At 37.8% G+C, this 24728-nt stretch overlaps 1 protein-coding gene across 3 annotated transcripts in view; it reads right to left on the bottom strand.

Moving 5' to 3' along the window:
- PTPRN2 (protein tyrosine phosphatase receptor type N2) overlaps positions 1–24728 on the bottom strand; it is a 1054095-nt gene that overhangs the window by 17964 nt on the left and 1011403 nt on the right. For all 3 annotated transcript variants that reach the window (XM_073334545.1, XM_073334547.1, XM_073334546.1), the window contains 4 exons: positions 15897–16016; positions 14510–14676; positions 8394–8447; positions 6105–6169 (listed from right to left, as the gene is read on the bottom strand). In XM_073334545.1, the coding sequence (XP_073190646.1) occupies positions 6105–6169; positions 8394–8447; positions 14510–14676; positions 15897–16016 (406 nt within the window). The remainder of the gene's footprint in view (positions 1–6104; positions 6170–8393; positions 8448–14509; positions 14677–15896; positions 16017–24728) is intronic.

The following is a 24728-nucleotide window of genomic DNA, read 5'->3' as shown; positions in this document are numbered from 1 at the left end:
TGTTATTAATGGATTACTTTACAGCACCAATCAGCCATTCCAAAAATGTATACATGTAATGCTACTCATTGAAATGTGTTATTTAAAAGCAGAAATTTATACAATTAAAATGTGCTTTTAAGTTGTTTGCTCTAAGTAGCACAAGTTCGCCTTTCTTGGAAGGCTCTACCATTAAAAAAATTGACCTAGACATCCACTATGCACTTTTGCCTGTGGCTTGGGGCAAAGCTCCCTTTGTGGTCAATTATGTGGTAGGAAAGCATGCAACAAGCAATATTGCTTAATTGTGTTCCTTGGGTAATTCGGTGCCAGTTACATTAGATAAAACGAACTCACTTGCAGAACTGCCCTGGTTAATATACAGCTGTAGCTCACGAAAGCTCATGCTCAAATAAATTGGTTAGTCTCTAAGGTGCCACAAGTACTCCTTTTCTTTTTGCGAATACAGACTAACATGGCTGTTACTCTGAAACCTGTCAATATGTATACATGGATGCAAAGAACTGTCTTCATAAAAAGACTGAAGAAGAGATGAAGAAGAAACCTGAAGAATTCTGTGCAAGTTTGAAAGCTTCTCTCTCTCATCAGCAGAAGTCAGTTCAATAAAAGCTATTAACTCAGCCACCTTGCCTCTTCATAAAAAGCACCAGTAACATTTCAGACATTATGCAATCACCATTATTGCTAATACTTGGGGCCAGGTTGTGGAGAATACAAAAGTGCAGATACCAAAACCTAGAACTTTGCTTTACTGACCTTAATTTTTTCCTAAGATAATTATCCAGATCTAACTAACTGGATACAGAATTCAAGGCTTCGCTATACAATGGATTCAAATCTAGAAGACAAAATAAACAAACAAATCCCAGCTACCCATTTTAAAACTCAGAATTTTTCTGCCCTAAATTTTCCACAGGAATTTCATCACTTTCTAGACCCACTTCACAGCCTCTGAAATATCAAACAAATAATAAGATAACAATCTTCTCTCTAAACCATATTTAGTCTGTCAACTATGGTAATAAAACATTCTGTAAATTCTGTGTTTACAGTGGAAACTGGCTCCTAGAACTAAATCTTCTCTCATTTACCCCAGTATAAATCCAGACTAACTGCACAGAAGTCCAGGAAGTTGATCCAAATTTACATCATTGTAACTGGAAAACAGAATTTGACTTAATCTTTATACAGAGACATAAAAATTAACAGATTAAATCCAATTTAAAATACTAATGTGTACAAGTATTATCTTTTACACAAGCTTCTTTTTAGTGGCGGTGACCTGTCTATTTTATTATGCTCATTAGATCTGTGTTAAGAATAAGCAAAAGGCCCTAGTGAAAAGGGATCTGTTTAGCTAAATACTTTGGCATATTGCTATTGGTAATGATGAGTCACAAGAGGAACTAAGGAATCCTTTTAGCTTTCACATTTTGAAGAGGTTTCACCGAGTTTGGCTATGCTACATCCAATCTTTATGCTGTATTCTCAGGTTCTGAAATTTATAATGTATTTCAATAGAATTTGATAACTCATATTTTCCCTCCTCTAAATTCCAATCGCTTCAATTAGTATCCAAAATTCAAATAATTATTTGCACTATGAAGACCTCTCAGAAGAGGAAAACAAAACTGGAAATCTCATATAATTTTCCTTCAGATTCGTTCCTTCCTTCATCATGCCAGAGAACACTCCAGTAATAGTCTCTTGTAGTATTTCAGTACTTGTGCTCACCACCAGAATGAAGAAGGGCAGAAAAGAAAGATGAGGAAGGGAAGAATGCTGAAGTTCTTCTGTGTTTCAAAAAAGAAAAAGCCCAAGCAGTTCAGGTTTGGTGTGGTTTTGGGGGGAAGTTCAGATGGATTATTTTATCTAAGACAGCTTACCCAGCTCTGTGGAAAAAAAGCCAAACAAAATCTTGCTGAATGTATTAATGTGAACATATGAATGAAGAATGTTAAAATTCATAACAGGAAATTGCCGCTGAAATGCACTGTAGCAAGCATTCTCTAATCATCAAAAGACCATGAACTGTCATTTTCTTCCCCCATTCAACCACCGAAAGTGCACACTGATTTCAAAGGAAACCTTTAAACTTTTCACTCAGGAACAAAGCTTGGACTAAAATGTGCATCTGGGAACTGAAAACGTGGTATTACCCGGGCACTTTTCTGTAACACCCTTAAAATTCCATTGTTCATTGAAATGGAAGATCATCATTTAGAGGTGTCCAGTCCTAGTGCCTTCAGTAAGGCTAGACTTGAGGCACCACTCAAGTCAATGGGAATGTTGCTATTGATTTCAATAGTAGCAGGATGAGACCCCTGTTAGGACACTGCTCTGCATAAGGAATAATATAACCAATAACTGTAGCAAAAGTACCAGGATGGCAAAGCATAGCACTGAAGCTAGTGGAACTGTTAAATATAAGAATAAACTTAACTGTAAAACTTTTCACTGACCCCATGCTAGAGGAATAATTTGGACATTTAGATACAACTGATTTGTGACTGCAGAGCATAAAACCAAAGTTGAACAGACTGCTTGTGTTGAAAATTTGGTACAGAATGGATATCAGTGTCATTTGTCTTAACTATTCCAATTTTATACAATTAGATTATTTAACATGGCATCTTACACTAATGGATCTTACAATGCACAGATAAGCCACAATGTTTATAATAAAGAGTATACCATAATTCATTACAGACAGACAGCCCAACAGGAAATCCTTCATGATGATATGCAAAGCCAAAGGGGCTCCAAAAATGCATGCTGAAGTTGTTTGAATAACAATGGCAACCGGGGGACTGGAATGTGTTTACTCAGCATAGTGCTTCCCCCAGCATCATGAGATCTTTTCACATGCCCTGCTCACTACTCAAACACAAAATGCAGGAGGAAATCCTTAACATTTATGACGAAAGTATTCTGGCAGAACCATTTCTGTGATCACAGTGTTAACTTCAATGTTCCCATACAACCACAACTGAAGTGCACTAGAATAGTGTGGGAGTTTTTTGGGGTGTGTGTGGGTTTTGAGGTTGGCTTGGCAAATGTTGTATCACTGTTTGTGAAGTTGTATCACCTACCATGTAATAGGAAATCCTTACTAATTGATTTCTGGTGCCATAAATTTGAATAATTTAAATAACTGATTGTTTGCTTTAAGTGTATAAAACAGTATAGTTTAGTGCAACTCTGACCAGCTGTAGTAGCAGTAGATCTGAATTTATAACATATTTTAACAGCTGTATCAGCACTAATTTACTATGTGATTAGGAGTGAAAATTTTAAACGACAAAAGCATTTACAGTTAAATGCCAAAAAGAAATCATTTCAAATGTAGAAAAGTAAATCATTACATGAAAAAGAAACACCCTTTTCTAAATCTGCCCTATTAAAAATCCCACTAAAGAGCCAAAGCATTTTATTGATTGTTTTCTACTTTCCCACTGCTGAAACTAAATAGTCCTCTATTTACATTGATTTAAAAATGTATTATTGTCTACTTTCTAATAAACCAGACAGTGGAACAAGAACTCAAATTATTCTAAGTTTATTCTTAAAAGTCTTTTTTTTTTTTTTTGGGGGGGGGGGGGGGGGAGACTGAATCCTTAATCCTTAAAAGCCTTTTTGAAAGAAATGTTAGTAGATGCTGGCCTTGCAGCTGGGCCCAGATTGAAAGTGCACTTACATTTTTCTGTTTAGAAGGACTGAAGGACTCTAAACTTAGTGCTAGCACTCCACATAAAAGCTTTGGAAATGGCATTCTTTGGTACTCGTGCAATTCATTCTTTAAGAAAAGGAAATGGAAAGAAAGATTTCATGTCCAGGGCTTCAGGCCTTTGATCATTTGATGAACATTGGATCCTCAACCTGGGCCTCAAACTTCTCAGGCCAGACAAAGAAGGCCTAGGCCTCACAGACTGGGCCTAGATTCCTGTCAGAACAAAACCTTTGGCTGCCTCACAGTGTGACAGCCTGGGAAAGGCCCACCTCAGCAGGGTTGAGATGCCCGCTTTGCCCTTTGATCTTTCATTTAAACTACAGCCAAAGCACCAGGTCAGAGGATTTCAAATTGCACACCCCCATTGGCAGAGGGGAGCAGGTCAAGAACAAAATGGGGGTGACCAATCTAAAAAGCCCTGTGACTCCTTTCTTTGGCCAGTTTCACATGACTTGTCTTGTATTGTGCAACACTAAGCCCACACTTAAAATGGAATTTGACATTACATGGTACAATGGAGTCAATAAATGGCATTCTTTAGTGCTCTTACAACAAAGTCAACCCTTCCTTAAGTGGTTGAAAGCCTGAAGCTAGAAAATATTTCTCATTTATTTCTCTATGTGAGCAAATTTCATATATTTTAAATCTAGTTTTCATCACATCCTCTCTTGGCTGATGGCTGAAATGAGTATAACTAATATTTAATAGAGGTGTACATCAGTTTTATCATGTATCGCAGCCATTAATTGGAGAGATGAAGTTGCCACTTGAAATATAAATGTACCAAATAGCTGAAATTCCTACATATTCTTTCACAAAACACAAATACACTTTCCAATGAGACTGGAAAAAATCATCTCATTTTGCTGGAGAATTTTCAGTCTGGGACTTGGCATAAGGCAGGCACACAACTTCTTTTCACATCAATAGCAAGTTCCACATGATGCTCAAGGGCACAAAACATAGCCTTTTGTGTGTGTGTTTGATGAGACATGTTAACAGTCAGAAACAGGGGAGAAGAAATGTCAAACTCCTGTATCTGAAGGAATGGAATGTCATTATTTCTGGGACATGACAATTTCAGAAGCAAGAGAAAGATTGCAAAACATGGATTTTATTTTTAAACTATGTATAGGAAGCTGACTAAGATTAAACAGTTCATTGAATTAACTAATGTTGATACAGTGATTAGAAGACAAAATGCTAAATATAATTTCTACATGTACATGTCAGCTAATCTGCATTACCATTTTCTTGTGAAGTGAAAACTCACATACACACAGGGCAAGATTGTGACTGACCATAGCACTAGCTTCAAAAAAGGGATGCAGAAAGACAGTGATGAGAAGGCAGAAGACTGCTATTTATTTATTTCTGAAAGTGCGAGGTGCTGTACAAACACAAAGGAAGACATATTCCCTACCCCTAAAAACCTTACACTGTAAGACTATAAAACAGACAGACAGAAATGAAGTGGAAGTAAAGTGTTGATTGACCAAGTCCTTATAAAATAGGGTAGGGCTTTAAAACTGTGCAGCATTGGCTTGTCTCTGCTCCCACTGAGGTAAATGGCTTATGCTGAGCACTTTTGAAACTCCCAACTATTACACTTTTAACACAGTGGGTTATTTACTTTATTTTATTGTCTATTTATCAGACAGTGACTATCTTCATGTACCCCAGCATTTCCCATAATCAAATAAGTTATTGGGGGAATAAAAAGAAAGTACTTCATCCTTCCTGAGGGGAATCCACAGACTTTTTTTTTAAATATATAACAATGTTGATTACTTATGATTTTCAGCTGTGCAGCTAAAACCCTTTATAGAAAGGTGCATTTCACAGATGGGCAAAATGGCGGCACAGAGAAGTTAAGTGACCTGTCCAAGGTCTGGCAAACAGACAATGGCAGAGCCGAGAACAGAATGCCGGTCAGCCAACTCCCGTTCCATTCCATTGCCACATCAACTGAAATACCGTCTCAAAATTGTGTTTAAACTACTGCTGCATAGGTGAGACGTGCCTGTACAACCCACTGAAAGGAATCAATTTACTGATTAGACAACACTAAATATTTATCATATAGTTCAAAGCTTTTTTTTTTTAGCTGTAATACATATTTAAAATAATAAAATTAAAGCTACAAATCCTGCCTCTTCCAACAGCATACATGTCTAGGCTCCATTCATGACCAGCTTTTTTTTTTTTTTTTAAATCACTACAAGCACTGAAAATAAACTTAAGATCATTCAGTAAAGGGTACAATTTGCCTCTAATTTATTCTTGGGCCTTCTGTGAATATTTCTCTGTGTGTTACTATGGTAACCACCACATCTTTCAGCACTGAGAAAGCCACAAGCTTTTTGATTCTCACCTTTGGCCATTTTATTGAGAACCATGTCAATTAGAATGTAGGTTCCACTTCTTCCTGCACCATCACTGCCAACAGAAAGGGAGAAAGAAAAAACCATCAATGAACATCTAGACTCGAGAAAGAGAAAGGTAGCTATCATTATTTTTATACTGTGTCATACAAGGGGAAGAGAGGATAAATGGGGAGGGAAACAAGAGTAAGAGGAGAGGGAGAGAAAGCTTGCAATGGCTTTAATTAACACAAGCTGTTCATGTAGCATTAACTATTGTTCTACATGGATAGCAGGATTTTGTTTTATAGAGCAAAAGATGTGTTTATTTAAAAAAATAATTAAGCAACAGTGAAAGGGTCAGTAATCCTAGAACAGGCAGTCATTTCTATGCACAAAGTGTTCACATAACAAGCGTATGGAATCTTGTATCCAAGATCAAGAATCATACAACAGAACAGTCACACGAGAGCTGGGGAAGAGAACAGCATCAACAATCCTACAGAAATGACTGCTAACTCTATTTGTACTTGAGCAGCTAGGTTAGTTTGCATATGGACAGAGTGGTGCATTTCCCTTTCAGTTACTTTCCACTCTCCTTGACTCCGATCCAAGAACTTAGAATATTTTATTACTTAAGGATCAAATTCTTTCTTCACCAAGAAATAGGATACTAGACATTTGGACTTGAAAAATATCTCTCTATTGATTTCTTCTCTCACCCGCCTTGTTTAATTCTGCCTCAGTTGCGATAAGTGGGGAGAATATTATCATGTGATTTCTAAAAAAATATCTTTAACCTTAGGATATTTCCAATCCTCCCTTGGAGATGCCTGATCAAGCCTTGTGAGGAAGCAAAGCTCCCTAATCTGAATGCAGCTTGTGTTCCTGTCAGGGAGCAGCTTGTAATTGGCAGCGTGATGTTCTTTTATGGTTGCTCCTAGCAAACATAATTAAGACTTTAAGTAATAGACTTTTTTCACTTCCCGCCCCAATATTTCTAAAAATGGGCATATGTGACCAATTGATTAGTCATTTTTTTATCAACTAAGTTATTTCTAGTGATAGGTCACTTTGTCTACAGTATTACTAAGGAGGAAAAATGCAACACTGTAATGCACTTATAAGTTCCATTTACACATAGGCTATGAAACTACATCTTTGATAAGCCTCCACTGATGGGACAAGTTTGATCTGTATCATTTACTAGAACAATTTTTGCAGAGAGGTGGCCAGTGCTACTAAGCTCTCTCTCTCTCTTTACCGCATGCCCGATTCCCGACTGTGAAGGAAACAAAGAAACAGAGTCTTATTAATTCATCCAAATAGTGAGTGACAATGTAGTGGCCAGACCTAATAAAACATGAACTGCTAGGCTGAATGTTAGAGACATTTTCATCGATTAGATTCATAGAAGGCCGGCAAAAAATTTAAAGGACAGATCTTTCTACATTATATTCCTTCCTTCTTGGACCTCCTTAGTGAGACACAGGCTCCACTCCATACTGTGCACCACACAATGTGTTATATGATCCTGTCCCTCCATAATGATCTCAGCAGGCTTGTGACACATGCAAAATATGCTGCCCTTCTCCCCCACTAACATGGAGGAGCACACAGTAAGCTATGTGGTGTTTCCTTCCAATGTTATGATCTTTCCTCTGATCTTCCTGTCCACAAAAGAAAGGAAGTGGCTAAAGAATGAGAGCATGGCATTCACTATATAACATTGTCCCTACAGCTACAAAACCTAATATTTACATTATTACTTTAAGTTTTGTAGTGAGCCTTCAAACTGCTCTCATTTACATTCACCATACTGGCAGGCCTAAAGGGAATTTATGTTTAGAAGGTTGAAGCTTACTGCCCAACCAGCGGGCAGTTTTCCCCATCCCATTTCCTCTCATCAGTATTATTAAAAAAACAAAAATAAAAACATTTATCTAAATATTAACAATGCAGAAGACAGTCTAAATTGGGAATACACGGCATTGCAATAACTTTGAAGCATATTTCTGAAATCAAAAAGCTGTAAATGAGACTTTTAAATACAGAAATCAGATGTAACTTGTGAATTAACATCTAAGATCATATTAAAGGGCAGACTTACTATGAAATAAGACCATCAGCTTTACTAGCATAAGAACTAAACTAAATAAATATTTTGACTTGGTTCATGATGTATCATCTTATTTGTGTAGTGATATATCTAAACCTTTAATGTGTCCATTTGGTTTTATTTATGTTAATTTCTTACAGCACAAAAACTTCTCTAAAGCTATTTTAATAATTGTACTTGCCTGCAGTGAACAATTACTGGACAAGAACGACCCCTGTAGCACTTGTTTACTTTTCTGCAATAAAACAGACAAAAATTAATAAATATATTATGTACAATTTCCTAAGCCAACTGTCAAAAGCATAAGTGGTAAGAAAAAGCAAATATTCATCTCTGTAAGAAATATGCAGCTTGATTAGCTCATGTTATCACAAATAACTAAGTTATATACATAGTTTTGCTTCAAGTTTGTTTCTATTTTCCTGTTACAACAAATACATTTAAATTCCAAACATTGTTTCATGATACTCATATTCGCTGGTTAGCCAACAAATAAAGACACTCTCTTCCCATACTCTTTGCAGGTTAGGCAGAATCTCAGGTTGTGTATCATAAGATGTTTTGATTTTCAAAATGAACCTTGAGTTCATGAACTTTCTCACAGAAATTTTTAAATGCATTGTGTGAAGCCAAAATTGAAAGCAGGTATTACAGTCAGAATAATGTGGTCTTGTACAAAAAAGAGATGATCTTCAAAAAAGCAAAGAGTAACTACTCTGAAGAACTTCTTTCAGACATCTAATAATTTATGGTAGGGATGACTAAAATACCAGGGAGCTATGTGGCTATGATCCCAATAGAAGAGTTTTACACACATAACATTTATAAGTAGTTTTATTGTCTAGATTTCTGGCTAACCAGTCTGAAATATTTGAAAAATATAGCTGAAGCCCCAAAAAGGACTACTAAACTGATATGCTGTTGTATTAATGTATTTGGACTAATACCTATTCTCATATCAATGAAGAAATATAAAAATGTTGAAGCAAACCAAGATACTCAGTATGGGATTTTGAATACTTGACACTAAAGAACTAAAATCTATTTAAGTAGGTTTTTTTTTTAAAAAAAACAAAAACGGGTTACTGCTCTAGATATATATTTTACATGTGAAACACATTACTCATCTAAAAATGTAAAGTGTCTATGCATACATTAAAAATGCAAACAGAACAAAGGATAAAATGGGAAAGCACTCTTTCTAAGAAATCAGAACCCTTCCCTCTCTCTCCTTGATTAGACTTTTGATCTTACTGTAAGATCTGCTATAAAACTATTTTATAAGACCGCTTCCAAAGGAGGTCTAGATGCACCAAGGTGATAACTGTTAACAGTAAGTATTTAGCAGAATCTTAATTGCTAAGAAATTGCTGGTGACTATGAGTGTTAGAAATTTTAAAGCATCTCTAATCACTTGAATCGTTTAGTTTTTGGCTGTTCATCTATATTCTGTAACAATTGTGCTGGGTAAACTTTCATATATCTTTAAAAATGGCTTACAGCATAGCCTACAGATACTTGAGGATCTATGTTTGAAAGGCAGTCTTTCAGATGCCCACAACTTGACCCAAACAGGCTACCACAGTTACAACAATGTTCCAAATAACCCTGTTTTCACAACTGGCCTTTTGTCATATAAAAGTCTAACCAGATACCATACATAGTAATAATGATACTTCATTCTTGTAACACAAATAACACTTGCGACAGCACTCTGAAGATATAAACATTAACAAATGAATCTTCACAAAACACGTGTGTGGTTGATAAATATGATTAATCCCCATTTTAGAGATGTGGAAACTGAGGCAGAGAGGTGAACTATATACTCAGGGCTTCAGAGCAAATAATTAGTAGAGCTGGGACTAGAATTCAGGATTTCTCCATTCCCAGTCTTGGGCTTATTTTTGTAAACCACACAGCCTCTCACATCTCAACATAGGGGTTTTATCCATATTCTTCCTATAATAAGAGTTAATAAGTACATGAGTTCTGATAATGTGCTAGAATAAGTCACATTCTCTGAAATACGTGTAAAACCACTAAAGAGAACCTGACAGTGGAAATTAAGTATGCTCTCTATCTACTTTCACTAAGGTATTTTTACAGGTACAGACAACAAGCTAATTTATTACCATGCAAAACCTGAATAACCACTACCCCCAAGTTTTAAAAGATTTTTAAGTGAAGAGTTAGATTTTTCTGTAAAGATACATCTTTTAATTATTTCTCAATCACTTATACAGGAGCCTTACAACCAACAGAGAAATTTCATATTTGGGAAGCAACTTCATGAGCACAAAATTAAACTGGATATTTAATTATTTCTGTGTTACAGGGTAAATGAGATTTCAAACATCTATAAAGTAACTCAATACAATCATATGTCCAATCTGCAGCTGGTCGCTCTCTACCCTCCTCCACACCTACACCCACCTTGACAGAGTAACTTTCTCCATTTAAAGCTAACAAGTAGACAGCTGTGTTTGTGATTTCTTTTGCACTTGTGTGGTTCCTTTCTTTATTGCATAGAAACTTTACCAAGATATTAAGCATTGTTGTAATTAATTACAGAGGAAAGTATACTCTCAACAAAAAATTGAGATTTTTGTAACCTATTTGTAAATCAAACAGACAGACATATATGTTGGGAAAAATACACCTTATGTTTATCATTTTTATTGATAAAGTTTCAAACATTTTTATCATCACACATTTCAGAAAACACATGAAAACAAAGGGGTTCAGTCCAGCTGATTTCTAGCTTAGTTTTATGAAAATATTTAAGAAATGCACCAGTATCCCATTTCTAAACAGAGTGAGTCAAAAATTCATCAGTAAGCAAAGATCTTGAATGCTACAGAAAATATATATATATATATATATATATAAAATATACAGGAAGAATTAACTTAGAAAAGAATGATTAGTAATACAAACCAACCCTTGGCTCATTGAGTGAAAAAGAAATCATCATGCAAACCATCAGCAAGCAAAGGTCAGAGGTCGTTAGAGGCTCAGAAAAGGGGTTTCCCACATTGTCCCTGCTGCAGAGTCACAGTTTCCAATGATCACTTTTGTGACTATGCAACTGGGCTCATATTACTAGCTGCAACATCACAAAAATGACACTGGCAACCGCTAATTAGCTGGCAAAATAAGAATTTGTCCATTTTTAAAGTGAGCAGTGTTAGTAAATGCCATTGCACACAGCAAGAAGTGATAGCATAATATATATATTTTAAGCAAAGCCCTCACATGTGATGCTAATTATCTTTTAGCGTAGCAGTCTCTCTTTAAAGTGTAAATGTGCTCCCTCTGGGCTCAAGAAATATTTAATTACACATATCAGTGCATGACTAACAAGCTAGTCCAGAGTTATAATGATTGGTCTATTCTTCAGAATGAAATTAGGACTCCAGAAGCATTAAAACTGACCAATGGTTTCTGTCTCAGCCTCACCTTTTAAGCACTGCATTTTGTAAGGACTTCTTAATATATAAAATAATCTTGTTTCAGCAATTTATACCTAAAAGAACTATATTAAAATACGATAGCTTTTTCCTCTAGGTTTGATTCATCTGCTAAATGCAACATCATCTAAAACACTGTCTGATACACAATAGGAAGAGAAATGTAAGCTTTCAGTTTCCAAAGAGACTTACAAATTTACTTCAATAATAGTTATAGAATCCATATTTCCATAGACTCTGGGCAAGGTAATTTTGGGAATCCAATTTTTCTTGGTGATGAATTATAAAAATAGAGGGTTGGTTATGTATATGCTGAAATTCATATATGTATGTGAATATATAAATATACACACATATCCATATATATATATATACACAAACACATTCAATGCACATAAAAACATGGATATTAAAGGGATGAGAGTAGCACTTGCTAGCACCACTTTAAATAAGGGGATGTCGATATTCTGTCAGACACCCATTCTGAGGGCTTTATAACTCAGTTGTGATCATTCACCACAGGTGAAACTTTAAAATAGCAGTTTTTGAGTGTAAAGCATTTATTCTAAAAACCAATTCTAAAATAAATTATCTCAGCAATAGTGCATTACGTTTATCATTAAAAAAAACAACGTAAGATGGCCAAGAAACTGAGAGAGTCATAAAAAGCAACTATTGTGCATGCAAAGATTACTTTTCAGAGAAATTTTACTATGCATTCAGTATTATGGATCTATAATACAAAGTCTACACTCAAGGAATGGTTATGGTAGGCTGTGAATACATATTAAATGAACACTGAAAACTCAGTTAAATCTTAACAGGTTCATTCTGACATCTACCTCAAGTCGGAAGCATGCCAAATGAACTACCTTCCTCTTCCAGTTTTAATTTCTTTTCTTTTAAAATACAGTGGGACTCTTTCATAATGTTGTTTTTCATTTCCCACACAACTTCATTAGAAGACAGCACACTTTTTGAGACAGGGATCGTGTCTCACTATAGGCCTGATCCTGCAGTGAACTGAGTGACTTCTATCCCTGCTGAAGTAAATGAGAAATGAAGTTGCTCAGCACATTGGACAACCTGGCCATATGGATCCATTAATGTTTTCACAGCAATCAGTAGCAAACTTTCCACTGACTGAAAAGGGGAAGAAACAGGTCCTGTGTTTGAACAGTGCTGTGGACTTTTACACCATGACATAATTGATTTTATTATATCGTTTATTAAAGTGGAAATTCAGAATTGCAGTTTGCATATTGCAAAGCATGGAACCAATTCAGGACTTTCACTACAGGATAGTTCACTATAGGCACTATTCTATACCACAGTTCCATTAAAAAGAAGGAAATCAAGCTATAAAAACCACATTACAGTAATATTAAGAGTTTGGACTAGAAGCCAGAGCAAAATCCTTGGAAAATTCAATTACAGCTCCAACTCCATTCTTATGCTAGTGCTCCCTGTTATTCCCTCCTCCTATAGTTTTGCATGAAGACACTGTAGCATATATACAGCATTACCCTGCCAAAATGCACATTGATTTTAGCAGGAGCTGTATCTGAGTATCAGACCCACGATACATAAGGTAACCCACTGTATATAACGTATAGGAGCAGAGTGATGGCTCAAGGATGGAGTTTTGTCCTTAATTCCAAGGGTAACATTTTGCCAGCAGAAAATTATGCAAACTTCCAGCAACCTCAGTTGGATTTAGGGCCAGTTTCTTCTCTCGGATGCACATGCATAGCTTCCACTGGCTTCGTTTATTGGAGGGCAGAAATTGGCCTTAAAATTCCTTGCTTTTGAGCATTTAATTGAGACCTTTAAATTACCTTATCAGTCTGTAGATTAATATTACAGTAAACAGAAAACTACACCCTAATATTTGGCAACTTGCAGGATTTTGAACTGATTGCTCAAACTTTTCAAACACTCTTTTCATTGGCCACAAATTTATCACTGTGGAGTATCTAGTACAAATTAACATCTACACTGGACATATTAAGCATGGTTTTTAAGCAGAATGAGATTATTTCACTCCAATCTTTGTCATTCCTGGCTTTAATTTTGAAATTTAGATTAACAGTAAATATTCAAAGAATCCACTACTTAATTAGAAAGATGAAAAAGTTTAAAATTTTGTCTTTGTATATTAGTATGACACCTGTATTTTAAGGCAATATCAACTTCCTTTAAAATTCATGAGAGATCATACTTTGTCAGAATTTGCCTCTCCCTCTCCAGACTTCTACCCTCTTTCAAGCAACTAAACTCTAAGGGCCTGACCCCGTGGTCCTTAAAGGTATGCAACTCCCACTGTCTTGTCTTCACTGCTCTATAACTCAATGGTAGTTTAGCATGTATACACTGCACAGTGATTTATTTGTGAGATCCCTGCAGTGAGGATCAGAGGGTAGCCACGCAAAAGATCTTGAAGATGTAAACCCAGGTAAATAGTTGTGAAACAGAGAAATGCAAAGCCACAGGAAAAATATATAGAGGAAACAAATGCGTTCATTCCCTGGATAAGTGAGTGAGTCTTCAGAGCCAGGGAACAGTTAGTTTGTGGGAGAATATGGAAAATTACCTCAGCCTCCCTCTCCCTCGTTACCAAAAAACCACTGTTTATGCATACATATTGCAGAATGGGAGCCTATATTTGTATATAAACATATTGGTCTGACTTCACAAACTTGGTATAGAGTTATTAATTGAGGGACCTCTCTCCAGTATGGATATAGAGGATAACAGAAAGTGTTTCCTATACAAATAGTTCCCCAAATTTGTATTAAATAGACTGTTATGCTTTGTGTTGTACCTGCGAAAATCCAGAAGTGACCTTGTGGAAGCAGGAACTTTCTGATCATGCCAGCTAAGAAAATGGAATTGTGTCACGGTTCGGGTCTCATTGGTCTGTAGGTTTTTCAAGTAGAAGCTCCTCACTAGGAAATCCTCACACCAGATGTGCTCAGAAACCAGATTTACCTGCATTATGTAGAAAGGAAAAAACCAGCAAATCAAGAATTCAAGTTGAAAGTTGGTCTTTCAAAGAACATGGAATCCTTCTGAATGCCAAGAACAAGCATAAGACTTATTTATTAACTGGCAACACCATGGAAATAGTTTGTTACTAGTAGCTATTGTAGCTGTTCTTGCGAGAGGATTAGGGAGTAATGTTTCATTAAATTATGCTCAACATTTCTAGATAGTTTTCTTACAAGTCAAAAAATCTCCAAGTTGAGATTTTAGACTGATTACGATGAGCCATATATATGGTAAAGACGCTGCTTGATAATATGCCTTAGATCTACCCTTTCATTCTTCACTTGGAGACACCCACAATGATTGCCTTCCAGAAAATTGTCCAGGATGATTTGAGTAGTTTTCTTAAAAAAATAAATAAATGAGTCTCTCTCACTTGAGAACTTTCAGCCAATTTATTCTGTTCTGCAGAAGCCTACACATAATATGAAGAGCGGGATCATTTTTACAACTGATAATATTTTAGAAAAAAAAATGCATAACTGGAGTTCAACTAACTATTATTCCTCAGAATCATTTATCACTTATTCTTCACACTGTGCCCATTATAGTATTATTGTCTTCATTCACTAAACCAGAAGACCAGGGAAAATAATGGACACCCAAAAGTCATTGTACATAGCAACAATGTGATATGATTGATATACTGAGACAGATATATCAAACAGAAAGAATGTAATTTTTTTTCCACATAACTGTGGCTGAAGCTAAAAAGTAAATAGCTTTAATCACAGAAGAATGTATATGTATATAATTACACACACACACAGGCTCTCTCTATAAACCCATATATAGCTCTCCTAAGGCACAATTCGTTATTTATAAACATACTATTTTCCTTAAAAATATAAATATTCAGTTATTACATACTTTCGTATATTAATCACAAATCAATGAGTGGGAGATTCTCTATCCTTTATCTTACCAATATATTTGACCCATCGTTTACTAGATTTTCTTCTATGTAAAACTACATTGTTATCAAAATATGCATAGTTTTTTCTGTGAACATAAAACAACTCATAAGTACCACTACACTAGCATAATATGGGAAACCTCAAGTCAATTTACAGGTCAGATCTGATTAAACAATATTTTGCTCTGTATGAAATCAGTCCACACACTTACTGTCAAGTTTACAACCAGATATTTTGTTTAAGTACCTCATAGATGTGGTAGAGGTTTGACCCTTCATCTGGCCAATAGTGGTAGCACTGCTTGACTCCATTTTCAGTAAGGGGTGTCAGCATGACAATAACCACACAGCCGTTCTCCCAGACCATCTGCAGACAAAGACAGACACCGTGGCCACACTGTGACTGCCTAATTATTGCGTGACATGTATAATTACTGCACTCAGACACACAATCAAAATTTATTCCATTCACAGGAAAATTTATTTCATTTTCATTAGAGACTTTTACTCTGCAGCTGCTTTCAAATCCCTGAATAAACTGGCACCATATTTTGCATGCTTCCCTGAAATATTAAAGAATTTCCAATGAATTCAATCCATGCCCTTAAAAAAACAAAAAACAAACAAACAAACAAAAAAAGAAAACCCCACAAAGCTTCCCATCCCTAGGACTGTTTTCAGCTGTTTTTCTTTCACACTTTCAGATCCATAAAGGAAATGCTTAAAAAAACCACAACTGTTTAGTGTCTGATGTTTTATACTAAAAGAGCATGGACACATGTAATTAACAATATACTGACTTGCTAAAGTAACGCAAACTGAAGTCTGTTTGTATGCTCAGATTTGTTTCTTTTTGCTGTTTGTTATGCACAAAAAGCTGCTGAACAAGTACCTTAATGAAGTAGTCATAAAAGTTGCATCCAACAAAGCTTAGGGGCAACAAAAAACTCTCCTTGAGAACTACTGAGGTGGATAAATGTTCCTTTCACAAACATTGTGTTAAAATATATTTACTGACATGTACATTTTTAATTTAAATTTTATGTAGGATATAAAATGAAACAGTGCAACCCACCCTCCAGGCTATCCACTCCCCAAACAAGACAGCAGGAGCACAAGAGAACAACGAACCAGCTAACAGCATGACTGTTTAATAATTTAAAATAGCCACAGAGTGGAAAATAGGAATCCAAGGCTCTTCAACTAAAGGGTTTGTGGATGTTTTCACACAAACAAGAAAACAAGCAAAGATCGTCTGGCATATCTGCGTTCCAAACACAGCTCATGAGTGAACAAAAACACGGCTATGAATTAATACTGAGCAGCATAATCATGAAAAACCATTATTATTATGGTGTACATTGATGTTATATTTGCATACAACTTTCATTGTCTTTTTATTAGCATATTAAATTACTGAGTGAAAAGAAAACTGCTCTTTTTGTGAAGGGTTAAGTTTATTTCACAGAAATATTCATAAGCAACTGTATTGAGATGTAAATTTTGTAAATACAAAGGGCCTTTATCTAAACTGCACAAAAATGATACATTTAATTAAATTTTTTTAAATGCATATTATACAGTCAAATAAAAAGGTTTTCCATTTAATAGTATTAAGTCTCCTCTTTTAAATCTATCTTGCATATGTACACAAATATTTTCCTTTAACATAAATTTGTTTCCTTATACAGTACAATAGTTAACAGCCGTAAAGCATCTTTTTATACCAAAACTTAGTGAAATATATTTTGGGTTTCTAAAGTTTGGGGCTTTTTTTGTGATTTTGGGAGGCGGGGTTCAGAGAGGCAAATTATGACTAATTTTTTCTTGGAGTAAATACATTTATCCCTCTTCCCCAATCCCCCCCCACCCGCCAAAAAGAAAAGAGACTGGTCTTCTCTGAATGAACCAAGGTTCCTAACAAGATCTTTAGAATCCACCAGCCCCTTCTGCCACCAATTCTCAACATTTCAAAAATGGTAAACTTGGGTTACATTGGTATAGAATTTATTAAAATTATTCTTTTTCTTTGGTGGATTTTTATTGGTTTTATCCTATAACTGGACACCTTAGGTAAATTAGGGAAGATAATGCCATTTTCACCCAGGCCCACACATCTTCAGACTTCTTTAGTTTGAAATCAGACTAAGATAAGAATTCTTACTTTAAAGGTATACAGACTTTAAAACTATCCTCACTAAATCAGTATTTCATCACATCACAATTTAATGTGCCTTTAGAAGGTATAGAAGCTCATTGAAGCCATTACGAAAATGAGGAGAAACACAGTTTTTATGAGTGTAATAAAAATACAATGATCTAGACCATAAACTAATCATCTAGCACTCTGCTTGTGCCACCCAAGTGTAACATTATAGAAGCCCACTCATTTAGAGAGGAATCCTTACAGTTTGGTTACACCGTTCATTGGTTCAAAGATACAGCATTTCATTACAGAGGAGCTGTCTGAATCTCTGAAGATTTCATTAAGTATAAATCCAAATGAAAGTTAATTTAAACAAACAATTTCCAAGTTACTCTGGGGTATAATATTTCTTTAAGGTCATTGTGTGAAAACGTAGAAGCCAAATACACTAAATCAAACAGGCAATGCAATCTAGTAGCGTCGTCATCACCACCACAGGCAGTTGTGACTGTATTGCCAGTGCTTCCCGGACATAAGAGATAGTCACCAAGACGCATCGACGGGGACTTTAAGATTAACATGTATTCTCCATTTTTTTAAACAACACTTTGTTGGGCCATCAGACATTTACTTGTATTTCTTCATGGATAAAAGTAGAAGAGGGATGGACCAAACCCAGACCACAGAATTTTACACTGTGGCCAATGGATGACCTCATTCATAATCTGGGGGTGGGGCCTTCAGAAACTACAACTCCTGGAGCACTATACTTAGGGCCCTTGTTTCCCAGAATTCCTTGCCTCCTGAAGCATAGCCAGTTCCTGCCCAAATGCTAGTGTTGCTTTTCATTCTCCAATTCCACCTTTGTCTAGATCAGGTTCTGTTCTAACTTTGCTTCCTGCATTATAATTTTCTGCCAGGAAGTATATACTTCTGCCAAGTCCTGCTTAGCTTCCTCCAGTTGTTCCTCCAGGCTGTGAAGATGTCTCAGGATTTCCAAGTGATCTAACAAGTCCTTCCAATCCTCTTTTTTGTGTCAATAAGGGCTAAGCATCCTTGACTGTAGCTGCAGTACCTGAGTAGGTTTCTCCCTTACTGGCTCAGGTACCATCCCCTACCACATCGAGGCCATGAAACCTTGCCAGTCTCTGCCCTGGATCACAGGCCATGGAAAACTCCTCACCGCTCTGACTCTCTCTCAGCCACGCTGACCTTGTACCTCTAACTCCACCACAGCTGACAAGTCCCTCTGTGTACCCAAGATATGTGGAATGGGAGGTGTTGGTCTATAATACCAGACGGAAGTCCATTTCCCCTGGTAAGAGTTTGCCTGCAGCCTGATTCCCCCAGGCCCCTCAGTACCTGTTTCCTCAGTTTGATGGATCCCACAGAGGGTGATGTACAACCCTGACTTAAGGAGCCTCTCAAACCACAAATCCAGGCAGTCACACTCCATCCGGGGACAGTGTCTTATCACATGTCCCAGTTGCTCACAGCTAAAACACAAAATGAGGCTTCCCTGGCTACCTTCCATGATGCTTCCACTGGAGGGAACAACTGGGCTCGGGGTCAATGGCTGATCTGAGCGCCAAAATTTAGGGCTGCCCAGGATTCTTCTTCCCGGTGGGGATTCCTCAGCCTCTGGAGACTGGGGTCTTACCTCTTCCTGCTTTCTTGGGGTGATATTTTTACTCTGGCCCAGCACACAGCTTGCTTGGTACTATCTGTCTCCAAATAGGCCTCTTTTCTTTCTATTAGAGTGCTGGCAGAAACTGGCCAAAATGGCCAGACTCAGCTTTGGGCCCCACCTAGCAGAACCTGCAGAAATTGTTTTATGACAATTTGATCCATAATTTCCCCTACAGAGTATGTCTTTGTGTATAGCCTGCACAATGCCAGGTCTCAGAGCCACTGAGTCATCACCCTGGGCTGTGTTCCCTGAGGGAATGGTTCCATTCTACAGTGGTGTTGATAGGCTTCAGGTGTCAGCTCCAACTGATCTAAAGTGACTTCTCTGACTAGGGAATGTGATTTTGTCAGCTCATCGGACAGGGCCCTATATTCCGCTTGGGCCTCCCCTGACAGAAATAGGTGCTACCTGGGATACCCAGGATGATTCTTCCCATCTGCTGCTCTAGCCACCCATTCAAATATACATAAAATGCCTCCAGGTTATTGTCTGACCCCAGCTTCACCAACCCCGAAACTGGCATGCTGACGTCTCCTTCCCCAGGAGGCACTCAATTTCCTGAGGTCAGTTTTTCCCAGGCATTGCAGGAAATGCTCCTGTTGCAGCTGCTGGGTTGCCTGCTGCCTTTGCTGTCCTTGCAGCACCTGCAGGAGGCAGCCTGGGTTTGATTTTGCTGTGCTGCCAGCATGCAGACTACGTCCTCCATTCTGCAGCTTTTCCATTATTTCTCCTTTTTCAGAGGGGTTCTCAGTGGATCCCAGACAAGCCCTGACATGTGACAAAGTTGTCATCACAATATGCCCCCCCCTTGTGGCTAGATGTGTCATTGAAGCAGCTGTGCCTCAATTTTCCCTGACTGTCATAGAATCATAGAATATCAGGGTTGGAAGGGACCTCAGGAGGTCATCTAGTCCAACCCCCTGCTCAAAGCAGGACCAATCCCCAACTAAATCATCCCAGCCAGGGCTTTGTCAAGCCTGACCTTAAAAACTTCTAAGGAAGGGGATTCCACCACCTCCCTAGGTAACGCATTCCAATGTTTCACCACCCTCCTAGTGAAAAAGTTTTTCCTAATATCCAACCTAAACCTCCCCCACTGCAACTTGAGACCATTACTCCTCATTCTGTCATCTGCTATCACTGAGAACAGTCTAGATCCATCCTCTTTGAAACCTCCCTTTCAGATAGTTGAAAGCAGCTATCAAATCCACCCTCATTCTTCTCTTCTGCAGACTAAACAATCCCAGTTCCCTCAGCCTCTCCTCATAAGTCATGTGTTCCAGTCCCCTAATAATTTTTGTTGCCCTCTGCTGGACGTTTTCCAATTTTTCCACATCCTTCTTGTAGTGTGGGGCCCAAAACTGGACACAGTACTCCAGATGAGGACCAACGTCGAATAGAGGGGAACGATCACGTCCCTCGATCTGCTGGCAATGCCCCTACTTATACACCCCAAAATGCCATTGGCCTTCTTGGCAACAATGGCAGACTGTTGACTCATATCCAGCTTCTCGTCCACTGTAACCCCTAGGTCTTTTTCTATAGAACTGCTGCCTAGCCATTCGGTCCCTAGTCTGTAGCGGTGCATGGGATTCTTCTGTCCTAAGTGCAGGACTCTGCACTTGTCCTTGTTGAACCTCATCGGATTTCTTTTGGCCCAATCCTCTAATTTGTCTAGGTCCCTCTGTATCCTATCCCTATCCTCCAGCATATCTACCTCTCCTCCTTTAGTGTCATCTGCAAACTTGCTGAGAGTGCAATCCACATCATCCTCCAGATCATTTATGAAGATATTGAACAAAACCTGCCCCAGGACCGACTCCTGGGGCACTCCACTTGATACCGGCTGCCAACTAGACATGGAGCCATTGATCACTAACCGTTGAGCCCAACAATCTAGCCAGCTTTCTATCCACTTTATTGTCCATTCATCCTGCCCTTCTTTAACTTGCTGGCAAGAATACTGTGGGAGATCGTGTCAAAAGCTTTGCTAAAGTCAAGGAACAACACGTCCACTGCTTTCCCCTCATCCACAGAGCCAGTTATCTCGTCATAGAAGGCAGTTAGATTAGTCAGGTATGACTTGCCCTTGGTGAATCCATGCTGACTGTTCCTGATTACTTTCCTCTCCTCTAAGTGCTTCAGAATTGATTCCTTGAGGACCTGCTCCATGATTTTTCCGGGGACTGAGATGAGGCTGACTGGCCTGTATTTCCCTGGATCCTCCTCCTTCCCTTTTTTAAAGATGGGCACTACATTAGCCTTTTTCCAGTCATCCGGGACCTCCCCCGATCGCCATGAGTTTTCAAAGATAATGGCCAATGGCTCTGCAATCACATCCGTCAACTCCTTTTGACCTACTCCAGCTGCAGATAGTGGTGAGCTGGAGCCGGTTCACACCAGGTAAGCACCTCCGGGACTCCCCACCTCGCCCCCCGGCAGGTGCCTCTGGCTCTTAGGGGTGGAGTGGGCACCCACTACGGTGGCCCACGAGACCCTCCTGCCTGGTTCTGGGGGCAGACAGGGGAAGGGGATGGATGGGGCAGGAGTCCCAGGAGGCTGGGGTGGGCAACGACCCCCGCGTGGAGTGAGGAAGGAACCTGTTGTTAAGATTTTGGCAGCTCATCACTGGCTGCAGAGGTGACCTAAGTAAACCTTCAGCCTGGCGCTTATCTTCTTCCTCCTCCCTGGTTCAATCAATCCCCTGATCCAGGGGCTGGCACGCTCCTCCCATTACTCAGGGTTCCAGGTAGGCTTCAGGTCATCAGAGCCCCATCTTAGCAAGGCTTCCAGCTTTCCCCGGAGAAGCCTGTCTGGTCCTTTTTTCCACTTTCTCCCTCACAGCCTTCTTTTCAGGCTGCTTCCCAGTGAAAGGGCACTTCCTAATTCTCTTCTCTAGGTCTCCTCCCCACAACTGGGCTCATCCAGCTTTCTATGGCGGCAAACCCTGCCTCCCCCCACTGCATTTTATTTCTAATTAGTCCTGGCTTACCTTCCAGGTGCACCAAGGCTGGTTAATTGGCCTCTCAGGACCATTTTAACCCTTTTGCAACCTGTATGGGGTAAAGACAATCACAGGCCCTTGTACGCCTTTCAAGTTGGCAATGTGGCACCCCTGCTTATAGAAGAAACATTCAATGACAATCAGAAGCAGTAGCCTAGTAGGAGAGCTGCTGATGCTAACTAATGACTGGAAGACCAATGATAAATTCCTGAATTTTTCAAATTATGTATGCAATAAAAGAGCAAAGAGATTGTAAGCTCTTTGATGCAGGCAGGGACTGTCTCTTTGTTATATGTTTGTACATATAACACTAGGGCCCTAGCCTCTAAATGTTACTGTAATACAAATAAAATAATGAATAATAATGCAAAATAAGATATTCTTTGCTCATTTAGCTAGTGCAGTTTCACTTTAATTGTTTATTACTGTATAATACTTCCAGTAGACCAAGAACCTTTGAATGGAATGCACTGCGTAAACGTAGTGAAATTTTCATTATATGAGATCTCCCTACTGACTCTGCTCTGAAAGCTATGCTGAGAAATGAGGACAGAGTATCATTTTCTATGCACGAACTAGAAATTTTACAAACTACATGCACATGGATTAATACAGCTCAATTTAACAATCTTTAACGTGGTTCTGCTGTATGCTTCAACCTCAAGACAGTTCTCACAGGTGAGTAAAACCATCTTTTTCATTCATTACAAATTAAGGGCTAGTCCTGCCACCCTTAGATGAAAAGTGTATTAATTTGATATCATTGGGGCTACTTGTGGGTGAAATTCACCATATGCAGAAAGCCCACACAGGGCTATGTGTCATGTCAGTCTCATATAAGTGGTGAACAGAACTGGTGAGTGCCCTCTGCATAAGGATGAATTTCACTCTGTGTGGATTACTTGCATAAGGGTTGCAGAATTGGTTTCCAAATAAAGACAAAAACAAAGCTGTAAATGGAAGAATCATTGCATTGTAACACTATCATCAAGAGTGACAACTTTAAAAAAAATTAGAAAATTTTAAAATCTCCTTGGTCATTAGCTTTTAATAAAACAACTTTGGTTAATCACTTAAAAATTCTCATGTTTCAGGTATTCTTACAAGGGAATGGTAATTGTTTTAAGTGCATATTCAAAATAATTAGTCCATCCAAAACCTTGTGTGTGGAAGGTGGCACTAATCCTATATCTTATTTTAATGACCAGGGAAGTGATCACATGTGTGCTTCAACTAGAAATACTGCACTTCTTTAGTAGGGACAATGGACAAATTTTAAGAATGAATGGATTTCAGTGTAGACAACACATATGGTCATAGGTTAAATCCAACTTCTGTTAATTAAAAACAAGAACAAGCTGATCATCCAAGTAATAGGCAATATTTTAAAATACATTGCAGCAGGCACCGTCTGGGTATTTTAACAATGGGAATAAAGTAGCAGCACAGAAAAAAAAAAGGTAAATTTATTTTTCAGGGTTTTAATAAAACCTGACAATGTTAAAGACAAAGAAAAACTCAGCACTGAGAAAGAAGAAAATTCCTTAAAATTAAAAATGTAAAATCCAAACCATTGCAGAATCAGATATATTTTACTGGTTAGATTTTGTGAAGCTGAATTAATTTAACAATGGCTTATTTTTAACTTCTTCATTTCAAATGGATAGCGTTAATCACAAAACGATTTTTTTCCACCACAAAAAAAGTTTTGATTAAATGAAAATGTTTACATTTAAACTTCTTGTGTTTTAATTGAAAAACCAAAAATTTAAATCAAGGCATGTTTTGATTTTGGATTTGCAATTTTTCAATTAAAGCAAAAAATATCCATACAAATGAATATTTTCCATGAAAATGTAAATGAAGTCAAAAAAACAATTTTCTGTCCAAAATGTTTTGATGGAAAATGTCTGATGATCTTTAATATTTCACATAAGACAAGGATCAAACTGGGCCAAGTCACGGCTGAGTCATATGGCTCAGCAAATAGGAACTTTAAAGACAGAAAGCTGTTGGAAAAAGTCTGTAGGGTTGCAAAGACAGCCTTCAAAATATGTGTTGAGATATAAACAGTCTTTGCAGGTAGCTTGAAACAATAACTCAAAGGACTGGGAAACTTACATCAACATAGCTACATGTCTCAGGGGTGTGAAAAATCCACACTGAGAGACACAGGTAAGCTGACCTAACCCCCACTGTAGACAGCACCAGATCAACAGAATTCTTCTGTCAACGTAGC

This window comes from Lepidochelys kempii, chromosome 2 (assembly GCF_965140265.1).
Source record: "Lepidochelys kempii isolate rLepKem1 chromosome 2, rLepKem1.hap2, whole genome shotgun sequence".
Classification (NCBI taxonomy): domain Eukaryota; kingdom Metazoa; phylum Chordata; order Testudines; family Cheloniidae; genus Lepidochelys; species Lepidochelys kempii.
This window is presented reverse-complemented; position numbering and strand designations above follow the sequence as displayed.